Consider the following 23603-nt stretch of genomic DNA (forward strand, 5'->3'; position numbering starts at 1 on the left):
AACATGAATCTGGCAAAGGTCAGGTACAATCTCTTTGTTGCCACATCCAACACTTCCTATCCTTTCTTGGTTAATTTTATAAAACCTTCGTTCAGAGGACAGCTGGGAGACAGCTCTCCTTGGGTCTCTCAGACCAGCTCCCAGTCTTGATGGATATGCCAAGGCTGTAGGGCTCTGCCTATCTCCCCCCAACAGGGGGCTGTTTCTCTGGCTTCACACCGCATATAACCTTGGGACAAAAGTGCAGGCTTGCCTTCTACACACTAGGAGATCCTAGTGGCAGATCCTTACACCCAGGGTTCCTGAGCTCCAAGACAAAGTTCCTGTACCCGCTGCAAGGATGTAGACCTCCCCACTTCACAGACATGGAATTTGGGCAGGGAGGAGCAAGGGGAGCAGACATGCCCATGCTCATGCTCATGCGAGCTGCTGTGCTGTGAGCAGTAAAGTTCTCTGTCTCTGACCCAGGAATCTCATGTCCCCAGCCAGCACCCATGAAATAATAACAAGGTAGCTTATCATCTTCAAGTAGGGCAAAAAAATCCAATCCCAGGCCCAACAACTACCAACCACACCATCCTTTAAATGATTACCATCACTTTGCTCTACTTATCACACTTTCTTGTTTTTCCTTCTATTTCTCTGGTATCTGCTTTTCACTCATCTCTGTCTCAAACGTCGGATATCCTCTAGAACTGCCTCCTTCAGCTTGTACTTCTCACTCTGCCTTCGGTCTTCAGGGTTGTGCCTGTGACCAAGGTTGAGAAGGTGAGTAAAACTCATGTGTGTGGAGTCGTTCAGTGAGTGTTGCAGGTCCACCCAACAATACAAACAACATCTGAGGCAAACTGACTGTAACCTGAAATTGTAACTCTTTAAAAAAAAAAAAATTGGGATTGCACATCAATTAAAAAAATCAAGACCTATTTGACTCATAAAATAGGGGTCTTGCAATGTCCTTTTAATTAACAACTTAGAGAAGTTGGGATGCCTGGGTGGTACAGTTGGTTAAGCAGCTCTTGGGTTTTTGGCTCAGGTCATGATACAGAACTCCATGTCAGGCTCTGTGCCCGATCCAGAGTCTGCTTGAGATTCTTTTCCCCCTCTCTCCCTCTGCCCTTGCCCTGCCACACGCACATACACGCATTCTCTCACTCATAAATAAATAAATCTTAAAAAATAAATTAAAATAAAACACAAAAAGGTAAATCAATACATCTGTACTGATAAAGTTAGAGGAGAAAGAATGGAGAAGATATAATTTAAAATAGAACAGATAAAAGTCCAATACCTATGGGACAATCATCTTTTTTTTTTTTTTAAGACTTATGTATTTATTTATTTGAGAGAGAGGGGGGAGGGGCAGAGGGAGAAAAAAAATCTCAAGCAGACTCTGCACTGAGTGCAGAGACCAACGTGGGGCTCAATCCCATGACCCCAAGGTCATGACCTGAGCCAGAACCAAGAATCAGATGTTTAAATGACCACATCCCCCTGGCAACCTCCACCCTTTTTAAAAGGGCAGTGTAATGATACTGAAAAAGTATAATAAAACACATATAAATAGAAAAAGATTCCATACTCAATGGGGATTGTTAGATTTTTGTTTAAAAAGATTTATGTATTTGAGGGAGAGAGAGAGAATCTCCAAGCAGACTCCTTGCTGGGCCCGGAGCCAAATGTGGGGCTTGATCCCAAGACCCATGAGATTATGACCTCAGTCAAAACCAAGAGTCAGACATTCAACCGACTGAGCCTTCTAGGTAGCCCAGGATTATTAGATTATAAGGAATATTAGAAAGAAGTTAATTCCCCTCCTATTGATTTGCAGACTCCATGTAATCCCAGTCAAACCCCAACAAGGTTATTTTTCTATTTTGGGATTCTGTGTCTTTGTGTGTGTGTATACATTGACAAGATGGGACGCCTGGGTGGCTCAGTGTGTTAAATAAGCCTCTGCCTTCGGCTCAGGTCATGATCCCAGGGTCCTGGGATCCAGCCCCACACCAGGCTCTCTGCTCAACAGGGAGCCTGTTTCCTCCTCTCTATCTGTGATCTCTGTCAAATAAACAAACAAACAAACAAACAAATATTTAAATAAATAAATTGACAAGATAATTTTCAGTTTTACAGAAATGCAAAGAATGAAGAATAAGATATGTTTAAGAGTACAAGGTAACAGCACTTTTTCTCTGAAAATGAGATTTATTACAAAACTACAGTAATTAAGACAACATGCTGTTGGCACAAGGACAAACAAAGCCATGGAACAGAACCCAGAACCCAGAAATACATCCACTTCATTTATAACAAAGGTGGTGTTGAAAAGTGGGGGCAAGGAGGAGGAGGGAGCAACAGTCATTTCAATAAACGCTGCTAGGGAACTGATTTCCACACGGAAATAAATTTAATTTGAACTTTACCTCACACCATATAAAAATAATTCCAATCCAAGGAGGGGTGCAGGTCTAAATATGAAAGGCCCAACAACAGAAGTAGAGGCCTGTGCTGTTTACTGTGTCATCTGTGGCTACTGAGCTGTGAGATGCAAGCATCCTAAGCAATGCATGCTACACATGTAAAAACATACGAAGGACTCTGAGTATTTAGCACAAAACAAAATGACATTAACATTTTTTATACTGAGTACAGGTTGAAATGATAGTTTGGATACACTGAGGGAAAAAACAGATGGTCATATCACCTCTTTTATTTTAGTTTTTGATACATGGCTACTAAAATATTAAAATTATTCGCATGTGGCTTTCATTTGTCATTCACATATTTCTTTGGGCAGTACTAAGAGAAGGAGAAAAATATGTTTATGATGTCATGGTAGGAAAAACCATTAATAAACAGAACTAAAAAAAAGTGGTAACTACTGAGGAAAAATGTGAGAAATCTGACTAGATTAAACATGAATTTGTGTTCAGGGCTCCTGGATGGTGCAGTCAGTTAAGTGTCCAATTCTTGCTTTGGGGTAAGCTCGTGATCTTGAGGTCCTGAGATCGAGCCCCATGCTGGGCTCCACGCTCAGTGTGGGGCCTCCCTGAGACTCTTTACCTCCTTCCATGTCCTCCCTGCCTGCTCACTTGCTCTCTCTCAAATAAACCTCGTAACAAAATTAATTTGTTTTCATCAAAAGACACTATCAACAGTGAAAAGGGAAGCAAAAAAAAGTAGCAGCTGGCATCTGCAATGCATAAAAGCAGCAAAGGGGTCATGTTCAGCGCACATAAAAAAGTTCCACACATCTATAGGAAAAAGACAAATACAGTCATCCCCCTTTATCAGCAAGGGATATATTACATGACCTCAGTGGATGCCTAAATCCACAAATATACTATATCCTATCTATACCATGTTTTTTCCTATATCTACGATAAAGTTTAATCTACAGATCAGACACAGCATGAGATTAACAATAGTTATAATAATATTCATATATAATAAACTAGAACAAGTGTCACAATACACTGTAATAAAAGTTGTATGAACGTGGTCTCTCAAACTGTCTTACTGTCCCCTTCTTTCAATGATGTGAGATGATAAAGTGCCCATTTAGGAGATGAAGGAGGTTGAGTGACATGGGTGTTGTGACCTCACATCAGGCTACTGCTAACCTGGTGTCCACACCTTAGGAGGAGGATCACCTGTTTCGGGGACATGCCAATGACAGAACTGAAATGCTGGAAGGAGGAATCACAGATGGGGGGGCCACTCTGTTCCAAAGGACAGTGGTTCTCCAAGCATGGTCTGTGGTCCCATGACAGTCCTAGACACCCTTTCAGCAAGTCCACTAGCCAAAATTATTTTCACAAATATCTAGATATTTGCCTTTTCCCATGTTGACATTTGCAGTGATGGTGCAAAAGCAATGGCGGGGTTAGCTACCCACATCTGGGCAAGAATGAAAGTTGCACAATGAAGTGTGCTAGTAGCCACCATCCTTCACTTCCACACACTTAGTTTAAAAAAGCCAAGTTCCACTAAAGAATGCCCTGGATGCATTAAAATTATTAATTGTATTAAATCTGAACCCTCAAGCACACACCTTTTAAATATTCTATGTGATGAAGAAGGGAGCACACATGAAGATTCCAGCAATGTTCTCAGTAAAGCAGTGTACACTGTGAGTGGAAGGGGCCACTGCCACCATGACATATCTGGAATGCCTGACAGACCAAACCACGGGTGTTCAGACTTGGATAGTGGACATTTTCTCAAAAATGAATAAAATGAACCTGGCAATTCAAGGAAAACAGTTGACACTACTTGTGGCGAATCAAAATCCGAGCTTTCAGGCAAAAATCAGAAGGTTAGATGGAAATCATGAATTCATCACTGTGGGCTCCAAAGCCTCTACATTTTAAGACTTTTCTGTTGAGACTAGTGGTGATAACAGAAATACATTTCTTTTTTTTTTTTTTTTAAAGATTTTATTTATTTACTTGAGAGAGAGACAGTGAGAGAGAGCATGAACGAGGAGAAGGTCAGAGAGAGAAGCAGACTCCCCATGGAGCTGGGAGCCCGATGCGGGACTCGATCCCGGGACTCCAGGATCATGACCTGAGCCGAAGGCAGTCGTCCAACCAACTGAGCCACCCAGGCGTCCCCAGAAATACATTTCTTTTAAGATTTTATTTATTGGAATGCCTGGGTGGTTCAGCCAGTTAAGTGTCTGTCTTCAGCTCAGGTCATGGTCCCAGGGTCCTGGGATCAAGTACCACATTGGCCTCCCTGCTCTGCAGGGAGTCTGCTTCTCCCTCTGCCTGCTGCTCCCCCTGCTTGTGCCCTCTCTGACAAATAAATAAAGATTTTATTTATTTATTTTAGAGAGAGAAGGAGAACAAACACGAGCAGGGGGAGGGGCAGAGGAAGAGGGAGAGGGAGAAGCCCAAGTAGACTCCTCACTGAGCACAGAGCCTGACCTGGGGCTTGATCCAAGACCCTGAGATCATGACCTGAGCTGAAATGAAGAGTCAGAAGCTTAACCAACTAAGTCACCAATTCACCCCACAAATATAATTTTTTTTATACTGTATAATGAAAGGTTATCAGTACCAGGAAGATCTGCCTAAACCAGTAAACCATTATTTTACAAATGCATGCTGTTAAAAAATCATCAATGTGTAAGAGATACTCATTTAGAATGCAAGAAAGACAAAGTATTTTAACCACACAGGAAAAATTCATTGATATCGTTTCATACTCTACATTGCAACTAACCATTAAGAAACCATTACTTGTCATGGTTTGAAGCAGTATCAAAAAGGAATATCCACAAATATCTGAAAAAGCTATCATACTACTTGCTTCATATACTTTAATCAAAACAATCTATAATAACAGCTGAACACAGAAGCAGATATGAGAGTCTAGCTGTCTTCTATCATCCAAACACTAAGATTTATAAAACAGTGCTACCCTACTCACGAAATTATTGTTTTTGAAAAATAGTTTTCATTTTAAAATATGCTATTGATCTTCACTTATAATCAGTTAATTATATAAGTTCTCTATGACTCAATGATTCCTTTCCCACATGTATATACAACAGAATGTGTGAACATGTGTTCCGAGAGCATCATTCATAACAGTGAAATTTGGAAGCAACCAAAATGTAGTGTATTCAGGGGCGCCTGGGTGGCTCAGTGGGTTAAAGCCTCTGCCTTCGGCTCAGGTCATGATCCCAGGGTCCTGGGATCGAGCCCCACATCGGGCTCTCTGCTCGGCGGGGAGCCTGCTTCCACCTCTCTCCCTATTTGCCTGTCCCTCTGTCTACTTGTGATCTCTGCCTGTCAAATAAATAAATAAAATCTTAAAAAAAAAAAATGTAGTGGGGCGCCTGGGTGGCTCAGTGGGTTAAGCCCCTGCCTTCGGCTCGGGTCATGATCTCGGGGTCCTGGGATCGAGTCCTGCATCGGGCTCTTTGCTCAGCAGGAAGCCTGCTTCCCTCTCTCTCTCTCTGCCTGCCTCTCCATCTACTTGTGATTTCTCTTTGTCAAATAAATAAATAAAATCTTAAAAAAAAAAAAATGTAGTGTATTCAAAGAGGCAGAGAGTATATAGTAGTATATAGTGATGAAAATGAAAAAAACTAAAACATTCATGAATCTCAAATATAATGTTGAACAAAATAAATCAGGCACAAAATAATGCACACTGTACAGTATTTTTATGAAGTTCCAAACATCAGGAAACTAGACAACAGTGTTTAGGAGCATGGCTCGTAAAGAACATCAGGAGGGTGTTGACTCCACGGAGAAGGGCAGGGCTGGGAGTGGCACAAGAGGAGATCTGAGCTAAGGGTGATGCCTGTGTGGTGACCCCAAAAGGTCAGCCCTAATTGCTGAGTGACAGAGTCATTTCACCACTGAGAAACAGACTCTCAAAAGTGACCAATTAAGTCAACCTTTCTACCGAGTGCACAAAACCACCTAAAACACACCAACACCAAGAGACCGAAAATAATAGTACATGAAAAGAGGGGAAGAGAAGTAGGGAGCTCACAGAGCCCCACAAACAGTGAACAAAACAGTCCTTCTGGAGAAACCACACGAGGCTTCACTACAACAAAGGAATAATACACCAAGATTGAGTCATTTTAACATGTATTCACCAGCACAGCTTTAAAATGTAGAGTAAAAATGAAAATATTTATAAGGAAAAAAGGACAAATATATATGCAGAGGAGAGCTTAACTGCTTACTCAGTAACGGACACATTAAGTATGCTGAAAAACTAGTAAAAAACACAGAAGTAATTAAGAGCACAATTAACAAGGGGTTGAACTAATGGGGGAACAGAGTCCTCTAAATCCTGGGAACACATTTTCAAGGACACATGGAAATTCAGAAAAACTTAACCATGTATAACTAACTGGAGAGGAATCATTATAATAGAGATCATGACATCCAACAGCATTAAATTAAAAGTCAATGATTAGGGCGCCTGGGTGGCTCAGTGGGTTAAGCCGCTGCCTTCGGCTCAGGTCATGATCTCAGGGTCCTGGGATCGAGTCCCACATCGGGCTCTCTGCTCGGCAGGGAGCCTGTTTCCTCCTCCTCTCTCTCTCTGCCTGCCTTTCTACCTACTTGTGATTTCTGTCAAATAAATAAATAAAATCTTTAAAAAAAAAAAAAAAATAAAAGTCAATGATTAAAAGTAACCCCAAAGATCTGTTTGTGTATTTACAAATACTTCTAAGCAATTCATGGTTGAAAACAGAAATAATGAAAATTGGGTAACACTTAAAACTGAGCCACTAACATTTCAAAATCTAGTACAATGAGAGATTTCCAGCAGATACCACAGCAGAACAGAATAATAAAAACGGACGGGTGAGAACTCAGGAAGGCAAAAAAGCAACCATAGAGCAAAAAGAAAAACCAGGCACCTGGGTGACTCAGGTCATTGGGTGTCTGCCTTCAGCTCAGGTCAGGATCTGGGTCCTGAGATCGAGCCCCACACTGGACAATGGACTCTGCTCAGTGGGGAGCCTGCTTCCCTCCACCATGCTCCCCCCCCCCCCCCGCCTGCCTCTCTGCCTACTTGTGATCCCGCTCTCTCTCTGTCAAATAAATAAATAAAATCTTTAGAAAAAGAAGAAGAAGGAAAAAAAAAAACAAAACCAGATTTGTGGTCACAACCAGCAGGAACTGTGTGGTGATGGCCCAGCGGCTTTTTGCCTGGAAGGTGGAAAGTGGGACAGGGCTGTCTCCCTGCCTGCCCCCAAGCAGGCTCAGGTTCCCTCCCACAAGGTCTCCACGTGAGATCAGCAAGGAATTCAATTCCCTGAAGCAGTTGGTCCCCCAGAGCTGGTGCCCCAGACACCTGTCAACAGCCCTCAGAGAGGCTTAGAAATGGACAGCAGCCCCCCACCAACGTGCACCCCACCTTGCCATGGCATCCTAGCCCTCTCTTCCAAGGACAAGAAAGTGAGAGGACCCCAGGCGTTCACTTACTGACAGATGTCTACAATGCAGGATACTGTGGTGCGTGCCATCACCACCTTCCAATACACAAAAAACAGAACAGAACATTTTTGGAGGAACGGACAAGAATCTGCCAACACTGGAAGCCTCAGGAAGATAGAGGACAAGTAGAAGACAAGTCAGAGAGGGACCGCTCTGCTCAGCTTTCAGCTCTGCTGCTGAACACTTCCTTACCACACATGCCCAGCACTGCCTAATCATGTCTACACCACATACAACAGCAGCAATTAATGAAACAGAAAGGAGAGAGATTTAAGTTAAAAAAAAAAAAAAAAGTTTAAAAAGATTTAAATTAACTAAACTTAATATTTGTCCTTTCTTTGAAAAGACAAAACTGACAGACTTCAGGCAAGACCAGTTCACAAAAAGAGAAAGCACAAATATAAGGGATCAAGATTTGTATGGACGGTATGATAAGAAGTGAAGACAGGGTCTCCACACCATTTTATACCAGGAACTCTTAACAATTTCTCAGAATATAATTCACCAAAACTAACTGGAAAAGAAATGGAAAACCTCTTATCCACGAAAGGAACCAAACCCGGAGTTTGTTTCCCCAGAGAGACAAACTACAGGAGTGGGAGAGATGGTGACAGCTGGGAGGGACCTTGAGGTCAGAGGCGGGTATTTGAAGAATGAACAATTCTAGAGCATCTGCGCTCTCCTGGGCATGATCTTGGTGCCTAAGAAGAAAAGACTAACCCGAGCAGTGAAGCCCCAGAGAAGATGAGAAGGGAGAGGCCCCGAGAGCCCCAGGGAGGCGGGCCTCCCCTGGCTGCAAGGGTAGCAGAGACTGGGGTAAGTAGGGGTAGCCAGGGTCTGAATGTCCGCTTCGACCCCTGCCCTGGAGTGTGAAGGTTAGCAGCACCTGAGCTGTGCACAGCAAAGAGGGTGCGTGAGGTTTGGAAAGAAAGGAGAAGGGAAGGTTTGTGCTCTTTTGAGGTCAGGTCTGAAGCCAGAGCAACACGCCAAATGCCAACCCACAACCAGGAGCACCACGATGTCAGCGTGCACTGGGGAGCCTAGGCCTGCAGTGTCCCCAGCAACACACCACCCGCTGGAGGGAGGGGCAGTGCTGAGCCAGGTCCCAGGCAAAGGAATCCCAGGGCTTTGCAAGCAAGGGATGGCAACGGAATCCTGGACCTCTGGCTGTTCTAGGACAACAGTGCAGTCAGAAGGTCCTGCCAGTGTGAATGGGGTGTTTCTGCAGGAAGACACAGGCCTGGATGACAAGGTCTGGGAGTGGAGGAAGTCTGCAGTGTGGCACTGTAAAGGTAGGGCGCTGGGCAAAGTCTCACTGATAATCTACCACAACCTGTGGTAACTGCCTGCTTACCTAGAAAAGAGCAGTTCTGTTCCACTCCCACTTTGTAACTCGGAGCTCCCACCCTGGCAATAAGAAACTCCCAATGCCAGGCCCACCAGAGAGCTCAGGCAACCACGAGAGCCAGACAAGCGCACAAAGCCCCTCTGATGACAAGGGGACACACGGGCCACTTCACCTTTGGCAGACAACAGAACGCAGACAACTCTGTGAAGTGCGTCAGAGAATGACAACACTTGTCAAGAGCCCTTAAAGGCTAAGTGTGGCCGGTGCAACCTTGCTGGGCCCCACCCTTCTCTGGGAAGAAGACTCTTGCTGTGGGGGCAGCAGATGCCCTCCCCTCTGAGGCACAGGCCTGATCCACTTCAGGAGGGAACCAAGCTGTCCCCCACGGCAGAAAGCCACAAGTCAGGGATGCCTGGGTGGCTCAGTGGGTTAAAGACTCTGCCTTCGGCTCAGTTCATGATCTCGGGGTCCTGGGATCGACCCGAATTGGGCTCTCTGCGCAGTGGGGACCTGCTTTCCCTCTCTCTCTGTCTGCCTCTCTGCCTACTTGTGATCTCTCTGTCAAAGAAATAAATAAAATAAAATAAAAAATCTTCAAAAAAAAAAAAAAAAAAAAAGCCACAGGTCAGCCACCTTGGGGAGACGAAGGGGATGTGTCCCACCCAAGACCCCTAGAGATACTGGCAGACTCTGGCTTATATCGGGCCGGGGGTTTTGGGGGTTGGTCACTGGGAGAGAGCCGCACCTGATGTCCCAGGCACCAAGCTGCCCCAGGTTTGGGCTGAATGGGGCAGGGGGCCAGGCGGGGAAAACACCACGGGGAGGCCAAGCGCCACACGAAGGGGGCCAGCATGTGCAGGGCGACTCCTTCCCAGCCCACATAGGCAGCAGGGCACAGCACACACCACCAGAGAAGCGAGCGTGTGCAGCAACAAGAGCAAAGCCAGGACAGCTCCAGTGTGGCCAAAGTGAGCTGGCCCCTAGGTGCAAAGTGGGGGTAACAACTGAATAACCAGGCCACCGCCCCCCATGGTCTCTTCCAAGCACGGCTCAGCCTTCCACCAAACTGTCTGGGAGAAACAGAAACCAAGAACCAGCAACGTGTTAGGAAGGACTAATGACAATTCTGCACAAACTCTTCCAAAAAAGAGAGGAAGCAGGAGTACATCTCAACTCCTCTCAGGAGGCCCTGAAGGACAGTAAAGACAAGACGACGGCAAGCAAACATCCTTCATGAGCACAGACGAAAAGTCCTTGACCAACAAAAGCACATCGCCCGCAACAAAGAATGTAGAAAGAATGTGCAGAGAAGCTTCACATTCAGCTTCATGCAAAATCCGAATCTGTTAACAGTGCAAACACCTGTCTGCGGCAAATGGATCAACAAAGTGGGTGCATCTCCACAACTGATCCAGCCACAGAGAGAACAAGGGACTGTCGCACAGCTCACAGCTCCCAAAAGTATCACACCCGCCTGAAGGCATCTATGTGACACTGAGAGAAAGCAAACCACAGGACAGAATCAATTCAGTGGTTACCAGCCAGGCGGGGAGACGGGGGGTGGGGGGGGGGGGTGTTACCAACATGACCAGGGAAACTTCTGGGGTGATGAAAATATTCTACATCGTAACTGAAGTAGTGGTGCTTACACAACTGTAAAATCTGTCAGAACTCACTGAACTATATATACACACTTCAAAAGAATTTTACTAGATGTAAATTATATCTCAATTTTTTAAAAAAGGCCAGCAATTTTAGCCAGCTTGGCCAAAGGCACCAACTTTATAAAAGTAGCAGAAGGTCTAAGTCTGCAAACACAGTGCCCAGAGTCACTTTTTTGGTGAGAGAAAGCCTCGTCTGACAAGGCGGTATCCAGGGCAACTTCCAGCAGATCATAGCTGTTTCCACTGGCCACCCTTCCTGCCTGTGCCGGCCAGGCTGCAAGGGCGCAGCAGGGTCGCATGGAGGAGACAAGTCCGGCAGCAGGACAGGCACACGCACACTGGCCAGCACCACTGCACCGCCGCCCTCCAGGAACAGCCCAGCTAAGGTAATGCTTTCGGAGGCCCCGGAAAGGAAACTAAAAGGAAAGTAAAACAATACAGCAGTAAAAGCAAGAAGACCCGAGGGAGAACCACTGGGACTGATGAGGCCATCTTCTTAACCTTGCTATGGGGCTCCGAGGTTTCTTCCCTTCCACGCTTGTTGGTTCACCCAGAAACCGTGCTTCCTAGAACAGGCCGGGCTAAGCATGGCTCCTGGCTAGAAAACACACAAAACCTGCTGCCCTTGTGGGGTGTATAGGCCAGTGAAGGGCACGAGCAAAATGAAGAAGTTGACTGTGCTAAGGAGAATACGACGCAGGGGAATGGGGCACAACAGGGGAGGTGGGGTGAGAAGTACATTTTTATCCCGATAAACGATGCAGTCTCAAGGTTTAGCTGTTCACATCCCAGCGCAGACTCGTGGTTGGGCACTGCCTTCTAGGAAGCCCTAGATCAGAGGTCCCCAGCACAGCAGCTGGCAGGAGGGAGGCTGGGGAGACCAGGGAAACTGGAGATGAGATCGACTCGCAGTGTGCAGCAGCGCCCAGGGAGTGGCCCAGGCACCACATGGGCCTGGACAGCAGGCCCCGGACACAAGAGTGTGTGCTGCCGGTGGGTGCTGGTATTGGCGGCGACGTGCAGGGACGTGTTAGAAGAGCTCAGAAAACAGCTGCCCACAGGCAGAAGTAAAAGCAAGAGAAAAGCCCTAGAATGTGGGGTCTCACATGCTTGCAAAAGCCAAGTCCTTCGAGAACCTAAAGAGCAGACTCAAAGCCCTTTCAGGCACATAGCCCGAGACACACGTCTGGGCCAAAGAGCAGACTAAGGCTATGGCCTTTCCATATAAGCCTGAACACCTCAAGAATGACTCCATTCAGCTGAGGCAAGAAATCAAGAAAAAATAGGGTGGGTAAATCCAGGCTTGAGAACCGTGTCCGGAAAAAATTTCAGGTGAGTTACCAGCACATGGACTGGCCAGAACCAAAGACTGTAACAGCTTCTGAGCTTTCCAGCAAAGGGCATTGCCAAAGACATCTTGAGGTCAGATGAAAAAAAGCCAAAACACATCCTTTGGGCCCCCTAAGCTTGCTGACCAAGTTGTGAGACCAAGTAGGTCCCCTCCTACTTCCCACAGGTATAGACAGAAGACCACGAGGAAAACTCCAGAGGGTAGAGCAAGGGACCAGAAGATGGAGTAAGAGGGGTTTCCTTCCAGAATGCTAACCCTGATTATTTATTTCACTGTCCACTGAGCTATGTAATTCACAGGGTAAGAAAGCCGACAAGCCCATGCACCCTGGGCTGGGCACTCACCGACGGCTGGTCAAGGCCACTGTGCCGCTCCTCCTTCTCCACAGTCCGCCGGCAGTCCGGGCACACCCACAGGGGCAGGTGCAGCACGCTGTTGCCCTTGGGAGCCATGGAGAGGGCCAATTTGCTCGCAGTCTTAATTCCACTCTCTAAGAATGAAGAGTCCTTCCGCTCACTTCTGCACAGAAGACAATAATCCCCGGCGGGATACGGTGGTGTTCTATGATTCATGCCAAAATTAAAAGGAGTCTGGAATAGAAAAAAAAAAAAAAAAGTTTCTATTTTCAGAACATGATCCACAAAGCCAAGATCACACTTAAAAATACAATACAGTTTTAAACCTACTACATACATGTATGTTTCCATAAACAACAGGGAACTTGTTAAATAAAATTATATCCAGTAAACTAAAAACTCATAAAACTTTGAAGAAAAAGACCACAAAAAAACATCTTAGTAAGAGTTCGAAAACTGTCCAATTGGCCCCTTCGCCCATACTTCTGTATTACTCTCCCTCCACCCTGCGAAGGATCCATCTCTGTCTTCACATGACACCTGGACTCTTGGCAGAGTTTAGAGCCACTATTTCAGAGGTGTGTGCAAACGAGGGCTCACACCCAAGGCAGGTATTCTGGCTGAAGTGTATGTGTGCAGATCCCAACCATGTCAGAGGTGGTGTTCCAGCTCCAGAAGGAAGGTAAACATCAGCAGTCCAGCAGCACCACACATCCAAGACCCGGCCTCCCTCCCAGCTCAGCAACAGCTCTGCTTACTTTATCTCCAGCTACCCAATTTCAATGTCTGCTTTTTCATATAGGTAAGAGGCAAGATCATTACCCTAGATTCTCTTCAAAAGATTATCAATCACCCTATCAGAAAAGGAAAAGTAGACTTAAAAACACACAAACAAGTCTCACAGATTTAAAACAGGCCTGGAGTCACAAGGTCAGCAAGCAGGGGCAAGACTTGAATCCAACTCAGTGTGAACCCATGATGGGTCATTTGCACAGAGGAAATGCCCTGCAAATCCTGAAGAGAGGTTCAAGAGAGGTTCACCTGGGCAGCAGGTGAGCAGGAAGCTAGGCATGGCCTTCCAGAGGCAGGCACAACTCTGCCAAGGTTCCAAGCCAGAGCACAGGTTGGGATCAAGGTAAGAGAACTCCCCCAGGCCTCTGTTGCTGCCATTCCCAGCCACGGGACACAGGGGGTGCAAAGGGGGACCAGGACCAATGCCAAGGTTATTCAGGCTAGAACCTCAAAGTATTTTCTAAAGTCTCCAGTTCCACCCAAAGGCTCCCCTAATACCTTACCCAACCCTGCCCAGCCAGCAGCCCAGCTGTTTCCCTGACCCACAGCTCTCTCCCTGTTTTCCTGCACCAAGGGTCACACAGGTCTTTTGCTGTGCTGGTTAGCTGGACTTCAAGTGTGCCTTTCCATGACCAGCTCCACAGCCAAGTGAGTACTCTCAAAAGCCACAGGCTCCGTCTCTAAAGCCCAGGATGGCTGGCAGGCAGTCAGGTGCTTACACAGTGGGGCTGAATGAATAAATGAATGAACGAGTTAACTAAAAGAGCAAAAAAAACGGCACCACTAAGACTTGCACATATATTTTTACCTGCTTTTATAATCCAAGGACCAAAACTGCTTACACCTGTCACATCTGCAGCTTCCATGGATTTAACCAAACCCACCTCAGAAGCCACTCGAATGTCTGGGCTGTGAGGCAAGGGAACCGAGTACTATATCCCAGTAAGTAGTATTCTAGAAAGCTCCAGACTACCCCTCCAACCACAGCATACCATGAGAGGGGAGGTCTTTTTCTGTCCAGATCCAAGATGCAGAAATTAGACAATTTCCAAAATCACCCTATGTAACTGATTTACAAATTGATTTACCCTATGTTGATTTCCAAAATGAACCCTATGTAAAACCATCTCTTGTTCCTCAGCCTAGGAAAAAAAAAAAGCCCCATCATTAATAGAATAGCCACAGCCTTCAGATCTTTCTAGGCCACCTTTTTATTCAGAAGGAGTTGCTGGGCTTTAAGGCTATGAAGTCTCCCAGCCAGAGATCAGAAGAGCCATACCTGACCTGAGGTAACCAGTTTAACCCCAGATCATCTGTCCATCTACCCACCGGTCAGCCTGTCTGTCCAGTATTTACTGAGAGATACCATGTGCCAAGGCACTTGTCCAGGTACTGGGGACACAGCAATAACTAAAAGTTACTTGCCCACAGGGAACTAATATCACTGTCAAAGACAAAGACTACAAATAAGACAGATAAGGAAAAAATACCAAACATTAGACAGTGGTCACTCAGAAGGCAAAATATATAGAGCAGGCAGTAGTGTCTAGGGTTGGGAACAATGCCTTCCCATTTAGGATAGCCCATTTAGTAAGTACTTCCTTAAGGAGACACCTGATGTCTGGGGCTGGTGGAAGCCACACAGGTACCCAAGAAAGGGATACCCCTGAGAGCAAGCAGAAAGGCCCTGGGGCAGGAGGCCAGAGAGGGGAAGGGGGAAGTGCTACCAGGACAATGAGGCTATATGTGGGGAAGAGACAAGATAGGAACAGGTGATCAGGGAGAGTGGACAAGACGGCTAAGGAGGCAGATGTTGGGGACAAGAGAAGGAGGAAAGGCAGAAACAAGCCTTTCTCAAACAGAGTGCAGGAAAGAGCTCCGAGATGATGAAGCCCTTTGCCATAAACATTTGGAATACATGCTGTGCCAGGCATCCTGACAGGTTAGATCACAAAAGCAACTACGAATAACCCAAAGGGCCTGCTGGCTCCAGAGACACATCGGACAGGCAAACTTAGACAGAAGCCCTGCCATCCACTGGGGGTACAGAACAGAGCCACAAGGACGTTGTTTCAACAAGGGTGAGGCGAAGCTGAAGCCCAGAAGCTAAGGCCAAACAGAATCAGATGGAGCCGTGTGCACATCTGGGAAAGGAGCACTGCTAGCAGAGGCCACGGCTGTGTGCTCGCTAAAGGGCCAGAACGGAGGCCGGGGGCACTGCCAGGGCAAGGGGGAAGAGCGGTGGCTGCTCACCGGGGCTGGGAGCCAGGGAGAGAGACCTAAGTGTTCGTGGAAGGGCACGTATGAGCCAGCTGGCATCTTAAAAAGAAACCTGACTATGTCAAAAATGAACTCTGGCAGAGGGAAGGCAGCTCCCGGCAGGTCCAGGCACAAGCAGGGCCATGCAGGAACAGAGCGGTCAGACTCAGGAGTGCTGCAGGCACAGCCACAGGGCTCGACTGCCAACAGACCCGAGGACAGGGGTGCCAGACACAGCCAGACAGGTGGGGCCAGTGGGAAGAACCAAGGCTTTGCTTTAGATGTTGTATGCACGAAGTTTGTATCAACCAACCAAGCAATGTGGTAGGCTTGTTCTGCACAAGTGAGACACTAGAGGAACAAGTCCCAGCGAGATGTATGATTCGGGATCACCACTCGAAGCTAGACCAGATGATCCAAGGAGAGAGGGCGGACAACATCCTGAACCAACTTTAACGCTTGACCAGTGTGTCCAAGTATGAAGCTGGTCTTCTCAAGGGTGGCAACTTCTACTCCCCACGCCTTCTTCAGACAAAGCAAGTACAGAGTACTACAAGAAACATATGTGACTAAAATTCAAATTAACCAAATACTTGTGCCTCACCGCGTGGTTACTCTCCGATCTGTGATTAAATGGGAGGTATAAATATAAACACCACTAATTCTTTTAAAAGGATTTACAGGTATACTGAAGTATGACCAGGTAGAAGAAGCTGAAGATATCTGAAGAACGCAATCAGAACAGTCCTGACATATACACATACACACTCCTGTGAAACCACAGTAACTTGCCCTCCAAGTTTCTTTGTGCCCCTCTGTACCCGTTCTTCCTCACTCCAGTCTCTTCTATCCCCACTCACAGGTGATCACTGGACTGAGTTCTGTGTGTCTCCATTACTACACAGCTTCTAGAAGTGTATATACGTTGGAGCACTTGGGTGGCTCTCAGGTTATGATCTCAGGGCTGTGAGTTCAAGCCCCGTGCTGGCCCCACATTGGGTGTGGGGCCTACTTTAAAGAAAAAAAAAATCAACTTTTGGTCTTAAGGATTTTCCATATTTAAAAAAATGTTTGTTTTGTTGATTTTTGTTTTTATGGTATTATTTACTTTTGGGGGTTACTTCGGGTGTAACTGGCTCCTTCTCATGGTGGAAGCAAAGTCATTCAGCCCTTCCTCTTGCATAAAGAGGTGGTTAGTGCGAGCATCTCCACACGGCGCGTTGGCAGCAGTCTGCAAACGCTGAGATGCTGTGTTTTCATTCTCATTAGGTCCAAAATACTTCCCAACCATCCTCTGGATTTCTTCTTTGGTTCATGAGCTGTTTGACGTGTGGTACGGTTTCCTCATGTGTATGGTTTTCTGCTAGTGATTTCTAATATAATTCCATGTAGTCAGAAAAGCTGCTTTGTACAATTTTTAATTCTTAGTCAAGACTTTTCGTGGCTCAGAATACGGTCTATTTTGGTAAATGTTTGACATTTACTTTAATGTGTAAGCATGCTGCTATTGTAGGGCAGTGTTCTATAAACCCCTCTCAGGCCAAGTTGGCTAACAGTCTCATTCGTCTTCTATACCCTCAGTGATTTTCTGTTTACTTGTTCTATCAATTTCTGAGAGGTCTTAAAATCTCCAACCATAATTTTGTATTTGTCTATTTTTCCCTGAAGTCCTATCAGTTTTTTGTCCACATATTTTGAAGCTTTGTTATTAGGTGCAAAGACATTTAGGACTATTATATCCTCTTGATAAACTGACCCCTAAATCGGCATGAAAGTATTCTCTTTAGCCCCGCTAATATTCTTTGCTCTGGTGTCTGTTTTTCTGTTCACTACATAGCCAAATTTCCTCTCACTTATAAAAGCAAAGCATGTCTTTTCATATCACTTTATTTGTAGCCTATTTGCATCTTTATGTTTAAGCATGTTATAGCAGAAATCATATCATTGGGTCTTGATTTTTTCCCAACCTCACGATCTTTTAAAACTGGGATGTTGGGGTGCCTGGGTGGCTCAGTGTTGGTTAAGGCCTCTGCCTTCGGCTCAGGTTGTGGTGTCAGGGTCCTGGGATAGGGCCCCACACTGGGCTCTCTGCTCAGTGAGAGCCTGCTTCCCCTTTCTCGCTACCTGCCTCTCTGTGTACTCATGATCTCTCTTTGTCAAAATAAATAAATAAATAATTTTTAAAAATTGGGATGCTTAGACCATTTATGTCAAATATAATTATGAGATATGGTTAAGTTTATTAAACTTACCATCTAATTTTTTATTTTTCTGGTGACACACTTGTTTTTATTCCTCTTCCTCTTTTTCTACTTTTTAAAAATTGAGTATTTTTTATAACTGTATTTTATCTTGCTGGACTGTGACCTACACTTTTCCATTTGGACTGTTTGCTTCAGTGTCACAGTGTACATTTTTAAAAAAATTATTAACATATAATGTATTATTTGTTTCAGGGCACAGGCCTGTGATTCATCAGTCTTACACAACACCTGGTGCTCACCTTAACACATGCCCTCCCCAGTGTCCATCACCCAGCCACCCCATCCCTCCACCTGCCTTCCCTCCAGCAACCCTGTTTGTTTCCTGAGATTAAGAGTCCCTTATGGTTTGTCTCCCTCTCTGGTTTCATCTTGTTTCATTTTGTCCTCTCTTCCCCTATGATCCTCTGCCTTGTTTCTCAAATTCCAAATATCAGTGAAATATGAGAACTGTCCTTTGATTGACTTATTTCACTTAGCATAATATCCTCTAGTTCCATCCAGGTCACTGCAAATGGCATGGTTTCAATTTTTGATGGCTGCATAATATTCCACTGTGGGTAGGTACATATATCTATCTGTATAGATAGATTTTTGAGAGAGAGAGAGAGAAAGCATGAGAAGGAGAGGGTCAGAGGGAGAAGCAGACTCCCCGTGGAGCTGGGAGCCCAAATAGGGACTTGATCCCAGGACTCCAGGATCACAACCTGAGCTGAAGGCAGTCACCCAAACAATCTAGCTACGTAGGTGCCCCTAGACAGACCTCCTTTATCCATTCATCTGTCAATGGACATCAGGGCTCTTCCCATAGTTGGGTTATTCTGGACATTACTGCTATAAATACTGGGATGCACGTGCCCCTTCGGATCACTACATTTCTCTCTTTGGGGTAAATACCCAGCACTGCAATTGCTGGGTGACAGGGTAGCTCTATTTTCAACTTTTTGAGGAACCTCCATGCTGTTTTCCAGAGTGGCTGCACCAGCTTCCATTCCCACCAACAGTGTAGGAGGGTTCCCATTTCTCCACATCTGTGCCAACATCTGTCGTTTCCTGACTTGTTAATTTTAGCCATTTGGACTGGTGTGAGGTGGTATCCCACTGTGGTTTTGATTTGTATTTCCTTGACGCCAAGTGATATGAACACTCTTTCATGTGTCTGTTGGCCATCGGGATGTCTTCTTTGCAGAAATGTCTGTTCATGTCCTCTGCCCATTTCTTGATTGGATTATTTGTTTCTTGGGTGCTGAGTTTGATAAGTTCTTTATAGATGCTGGATACCAGCCCTTTATCTGATATGTCATTTGCAAGTATCTTCTCCCATTCTCTTGGTTGTCTTTGGTTTTGTCCACTGTTTCCTTCATTGTGCAAAAGCTTTTTATCTTAGGGCACCTGGGTGGCTGAGTGGTTAAGTACCTGCCTTCAGCTCAGGTCATAATCCCGGGGTCCTGGGATCAAGCCTGCACTAAGCTCCCTGCTCAGCAGGAAGCCTACTTCTCCCTCTCCCACTCCCTCTGCTTGTGTTCCCTCCCTTGCTGTGTCTTTCTCTGTCAAACAAATCAATAAAATCTTAAAAAAAAAAAAAAAAAAAAAGTGGAGAGGGGCAGGGGTGGGGGGGAAAAAAAAGTTTTTTATCTTGGTGAACTCCCAACAGTTTAATTTTGCCTTTGTTTCCTAAGCCTTTGTCGATTTGTCTAGGAAGAAGTTGTTGCAGCAGATGTTGAAGAGATTGCTGCCTGTGTTCTCCTCAAGAATTCTGATAGGTTCCTGTCTCACACTGAGGTCATTCACCCATTTTGAGTCTATTTTTGTGTATGGGGTAAGGAATTGGTCCAATTTCATTCTTCTGCATGTGGCTGTCCAATTTTCCCAACATTATTTGTTGAAAAGACTGTCTTTTTTCCATTGGACATTCTTTCTTGCTTTGTCTAAGATTAGTTGACCATAGAGCTAAGGGTCCATTTCTGGTTCTTTATACTGTTCCATTGATCTATGTGTCTGTTTTTGTGCCAGTACCATATCATCACAGTGTACATGTTAACCTACCACAATCGGCCATCAAGTAAAGCTTTATGACTGCGCACACAAGAGCCCTACGTTCCCTTTCCTGGCCTTGGTGGTACTCTTGTCAGACATGTTATCTCTACATAAAAGCCCTATAATGCATTGTTGGTTTTGCTTTTCTTTTTTTTGAAGATTTTATTTTTACGTAACCTCTATGTCCAATGTGGGGCCTGAACTCATGACCAAGATCAAGAGTAGCACGCTCTACAGACTGAGCCAGCCAGGCTCACCATTGTTTTTGCTTTAAATAGACAATTGTATTTTAAAGTAAAAGAAAAGGTATTTTCCCCATACAGTTCCAATCTCCAGCGTCCTTCTTGTCCCTACGTAAACCCAGACTGCAGTCCGGTGTCATTTCTCCTAAGCTCAGAGCTTCCTTTACCATACCCTGTGATGAAGACCCACTGGCCATGAATTCTTTCAGCTTTTAACATCTGAAAATTTTTTATCTCATCTTCACTTCTGAAAGATATTTCTGTAGTTTAGAATTCTAGTATGCTTTTCCCTTTCTGTACTTTAAAGCTGTTCTTTCTCCATTTTCTAGCTTGCATGACTTCTCATGAGAAGTTTACTATCTTTGTCATTGTTCAGTATGTATGCATCTTTGTCATTGTTCAATACGTATGCATTTTTTCTTTAACCACTGTTCTCAGTAATGATGATGACAATGGTGACAACACAATGATGACATGTTGTGGTGTATTTTCTTTATCTTTCTCATGCCTGAGGTTTACTGAGCTTCTTGGGATCTGTGGATTCACAGTATTCAACAATTGTACATTTTCCAGCCATTACTCCTTCAAATATCTTTCCATATTCCCTATACCCACTCTCTCTTTCAGGGACTCCAATGACACATACACATGCAGTGGGCCATATGAATGAAGTTGTTTCAAGGCTCATAGACACTCACAGTTCTTTTTGGATACCTTCTATTGCTATCTCCTCAAGTTCATTAATCTTCACTCAGGCAGTTAATCTGTTACTGCAATCTGCAATCTGTTACTAAGCCTCACGTAATGTATTTTTCATCTCAGACACTGTAGTATGCAACTCCAGAAGTTCATTTGGGCTTCTTTACTTTCTGTGTTTCTTCTTAACATGTTCTTGCTTTCCTCTATTTTCTTGAATACGCAAAGTATAGCAATAACTACTGTGTTAATGTCTATCTTATAAGTCTACTATACGTGTCATTTCTGAATCTGTTTCTATTTATTTATTTTGAACTTCATCATGGGCTGTATTTGCTTGCTTCTGTCTCTGTATGTCTGGTGATTTTTGACTAGACTGTGAATTTAACTGTGTTAGATAATGGGTGTTGTTTTACTCCTTCAAATATTTCTGGGCTTTGTTGTGGGCCATACTTAGCTTATAGGAAGAGTCTGGTCCTTTCAAGGCTTGCCTGTAAGATTTGGGAGGTGGGATCCGAGTTTTTTAATGTTGTTTGTTTGTTTTAAATCTAATCGGCTTTATTAAGTGATTCATGAATCAGGAGCATCCTATTTGGCAAGTAAAGAGAGAGGCCCCAGGATTAGAGCACCTTTAATCTTTCCCACTACTGAGGCAATACCCTTGTGACTTCGCTGTGTGTTACAATATTCTCCCATTCTGGCTGGTGAGAACACAACCCGTTTGGGGTCCTGTACAAGCTCTGAAGATTGTTCCACCACTTACTTCCTGGGTTCTCTCCCTGATACACGAGTTTCCAAAGTACGTGTGCTCATCAATACCCAGGTGAATATTCAAGGAAAACCATGCAGCTCTCTAGAACTCTCTTTTTCTCTCTGCAGCCCTCTCTTCTCTGGTACTCTGCCCTGCAAATTCACTTTGGCCTCCCCAAGTTCGTGGCTGCTTTCCTGAACCCAAAGAACCACCAGGTCTCTCTGGGCTATTCCCTCCTTTCTTTCTAAACCATGGCCCCAATTTCTCTCCAGACAGTAAGCTTGGCCAACCCTAAGCTTGTTTAATTTATTTTCTGTCTCTCAAGGGTCACTGACCTGCACTGTCTACTGTCCAATATTGGAATACTGCTATTTTGAGGTATCTTGTCCTTCATTTAGTTGTTTAAGGCAGAAGGATAAATCCAGTCTGTTTCATTAATATTCTTAAAAAAATAAATGTACCAGAATAAACACTAAACATGTGTCATCCCCCATGTCCATAAGATATATTTATATATAAGTATTTATTTACTTACATAAGATGCTATGTTGTAACAGAGAAATTTTTCCACAAGAGAATGTACTTATTCCTAAGTAGACAATATTGCTGAAAACACTCAAGAATGCCCCCAACAACTGAGTTCTACACCTATGATGTAAGATATTTTACCCTTTCTGAGTAAACTGGTTTTCCACTCTGGTATAAGCTATCATTTGTGGCAAATGTGTATGTGTAATAAAAGATACCAAATTCATTTCCTTGCTGGGCTTATCTCTAGTTCTAAAAGTAATTGCCAAAAAGAAATTTTTATTTAAAGACTTTACATGTAAACTCATTATAGACACAAAGAAAACACGGTGCCTCAGGGCATAAAAACACATGGTGGACAGGTGATGGTGGCGCATCTCAGGTCACGCAGCCCACTGGAGGCTGAAGCCAGGATTCTCATGTACACAAAACACAAAACAAATGTGCCTGCTTTTGTCCCATTAGTGTCTCCTGCCTCGGACACTACACAGTTGTCTCTTCCCGACTGGTCCCCAGCCCATAGGTCTGTCTGCTTCCCTCACACCCTCTACCTCCTGTTGGGATGGTCTTCCATACTGTACATGTGAGCAGAATATTCCACTGCTCTGAACCCTTTCATAGTCCCCTGACTAAAAGGATCAAGTATGACATACAAGGCCCTTGTCACACAGTTGCTGCAGAATGACCCAGTTGGGACTCCTCACAATTCCAAACCCCTGCCCCATTCTTAGTACATGCCATCCCCACCCTGAAAAACCAATCTCCCCTCCTTTACTAGGCAACCGTTGGGCATCCTTTCAAATCGCACTCTGCTATCATTCTTTTTCTGTCAGTTTTGCTATTCCCCATCCCTCAATGAATACAGCTCCACCTAGTACTCCAACTCCCGTACGCCTCCATACTTTACACAGACTACCATAAGCTTTCACACAACCATCTTCTCATTAGACACTCAACAGTTTTTCAGTCCCACAAAGCACCCAGCATACAGCAGGCATCCAACAAATGTGCAGTGAAGGAAATGACTAGTTCAAATCAGTAATTCACATTCTGTGTTCCCTAAATCAGCCTCAACTCTCCTTCCTTCTTTTGCACACGATCTTTTATCAGCTACCTACCTGTGCTGAAGTCCAGGGATGAGTGCAGGTGTGGTCACTAAAATATCTACCATTTTTTCTGCTTCCTTACTGAACTCAGCTTTCCCAAAGCAGGTCCAAGTTCTTTAAGCAAGTGGTACTGCTTGCGGTATAATTATTAACATTAATACTTAAGCTCTCTTCCACTTAGTTACCAAAAAATTGGTAACAGAATTGTAAGTTATAGGTAAAATTACCTTAAG

General features: G+C 44.7%; 1 protein-coding gene across 6 annotated transcripts in view; it reads right to left on the bottom strand.

The window, feature by feature from the left end:
* The window catches only part of FAM193A (family with sequence similarity 193 member A), a 167128-nt gene that overhangs the window by 87971 nt on the left and 55554 nt on the right, over positions 1-23603 (bottom strand). For all 6 annotated transcript variants that reach the window (XM_059166642.1, XM_059166632.1, XM_059166672.1 and 3 more), the window contains exon 2: positions 12687-12932. In XM_059166642.1, the coding sequence (XP_059022625.1) occupies positions 12687-12932 (246 nt within the window). The remainder of the gene's footprint in view (positions 1-12686; positions 12933-23603) is intronic.

The sequence above is a fragment of the Mustela lutreola genome, chromosome 1 (genome assembly GCF_030435805.1).
Source record: "Mustela lutreola isolate mMusLut2 chromosome 1, mMusLut2.pri, whole genome shotgun sequence".
NCBI lineage: Eukaryota > Metazoa > Chordata > Mammalia > Carnivora > Mustelidae > Mustela > Mustela lutreola.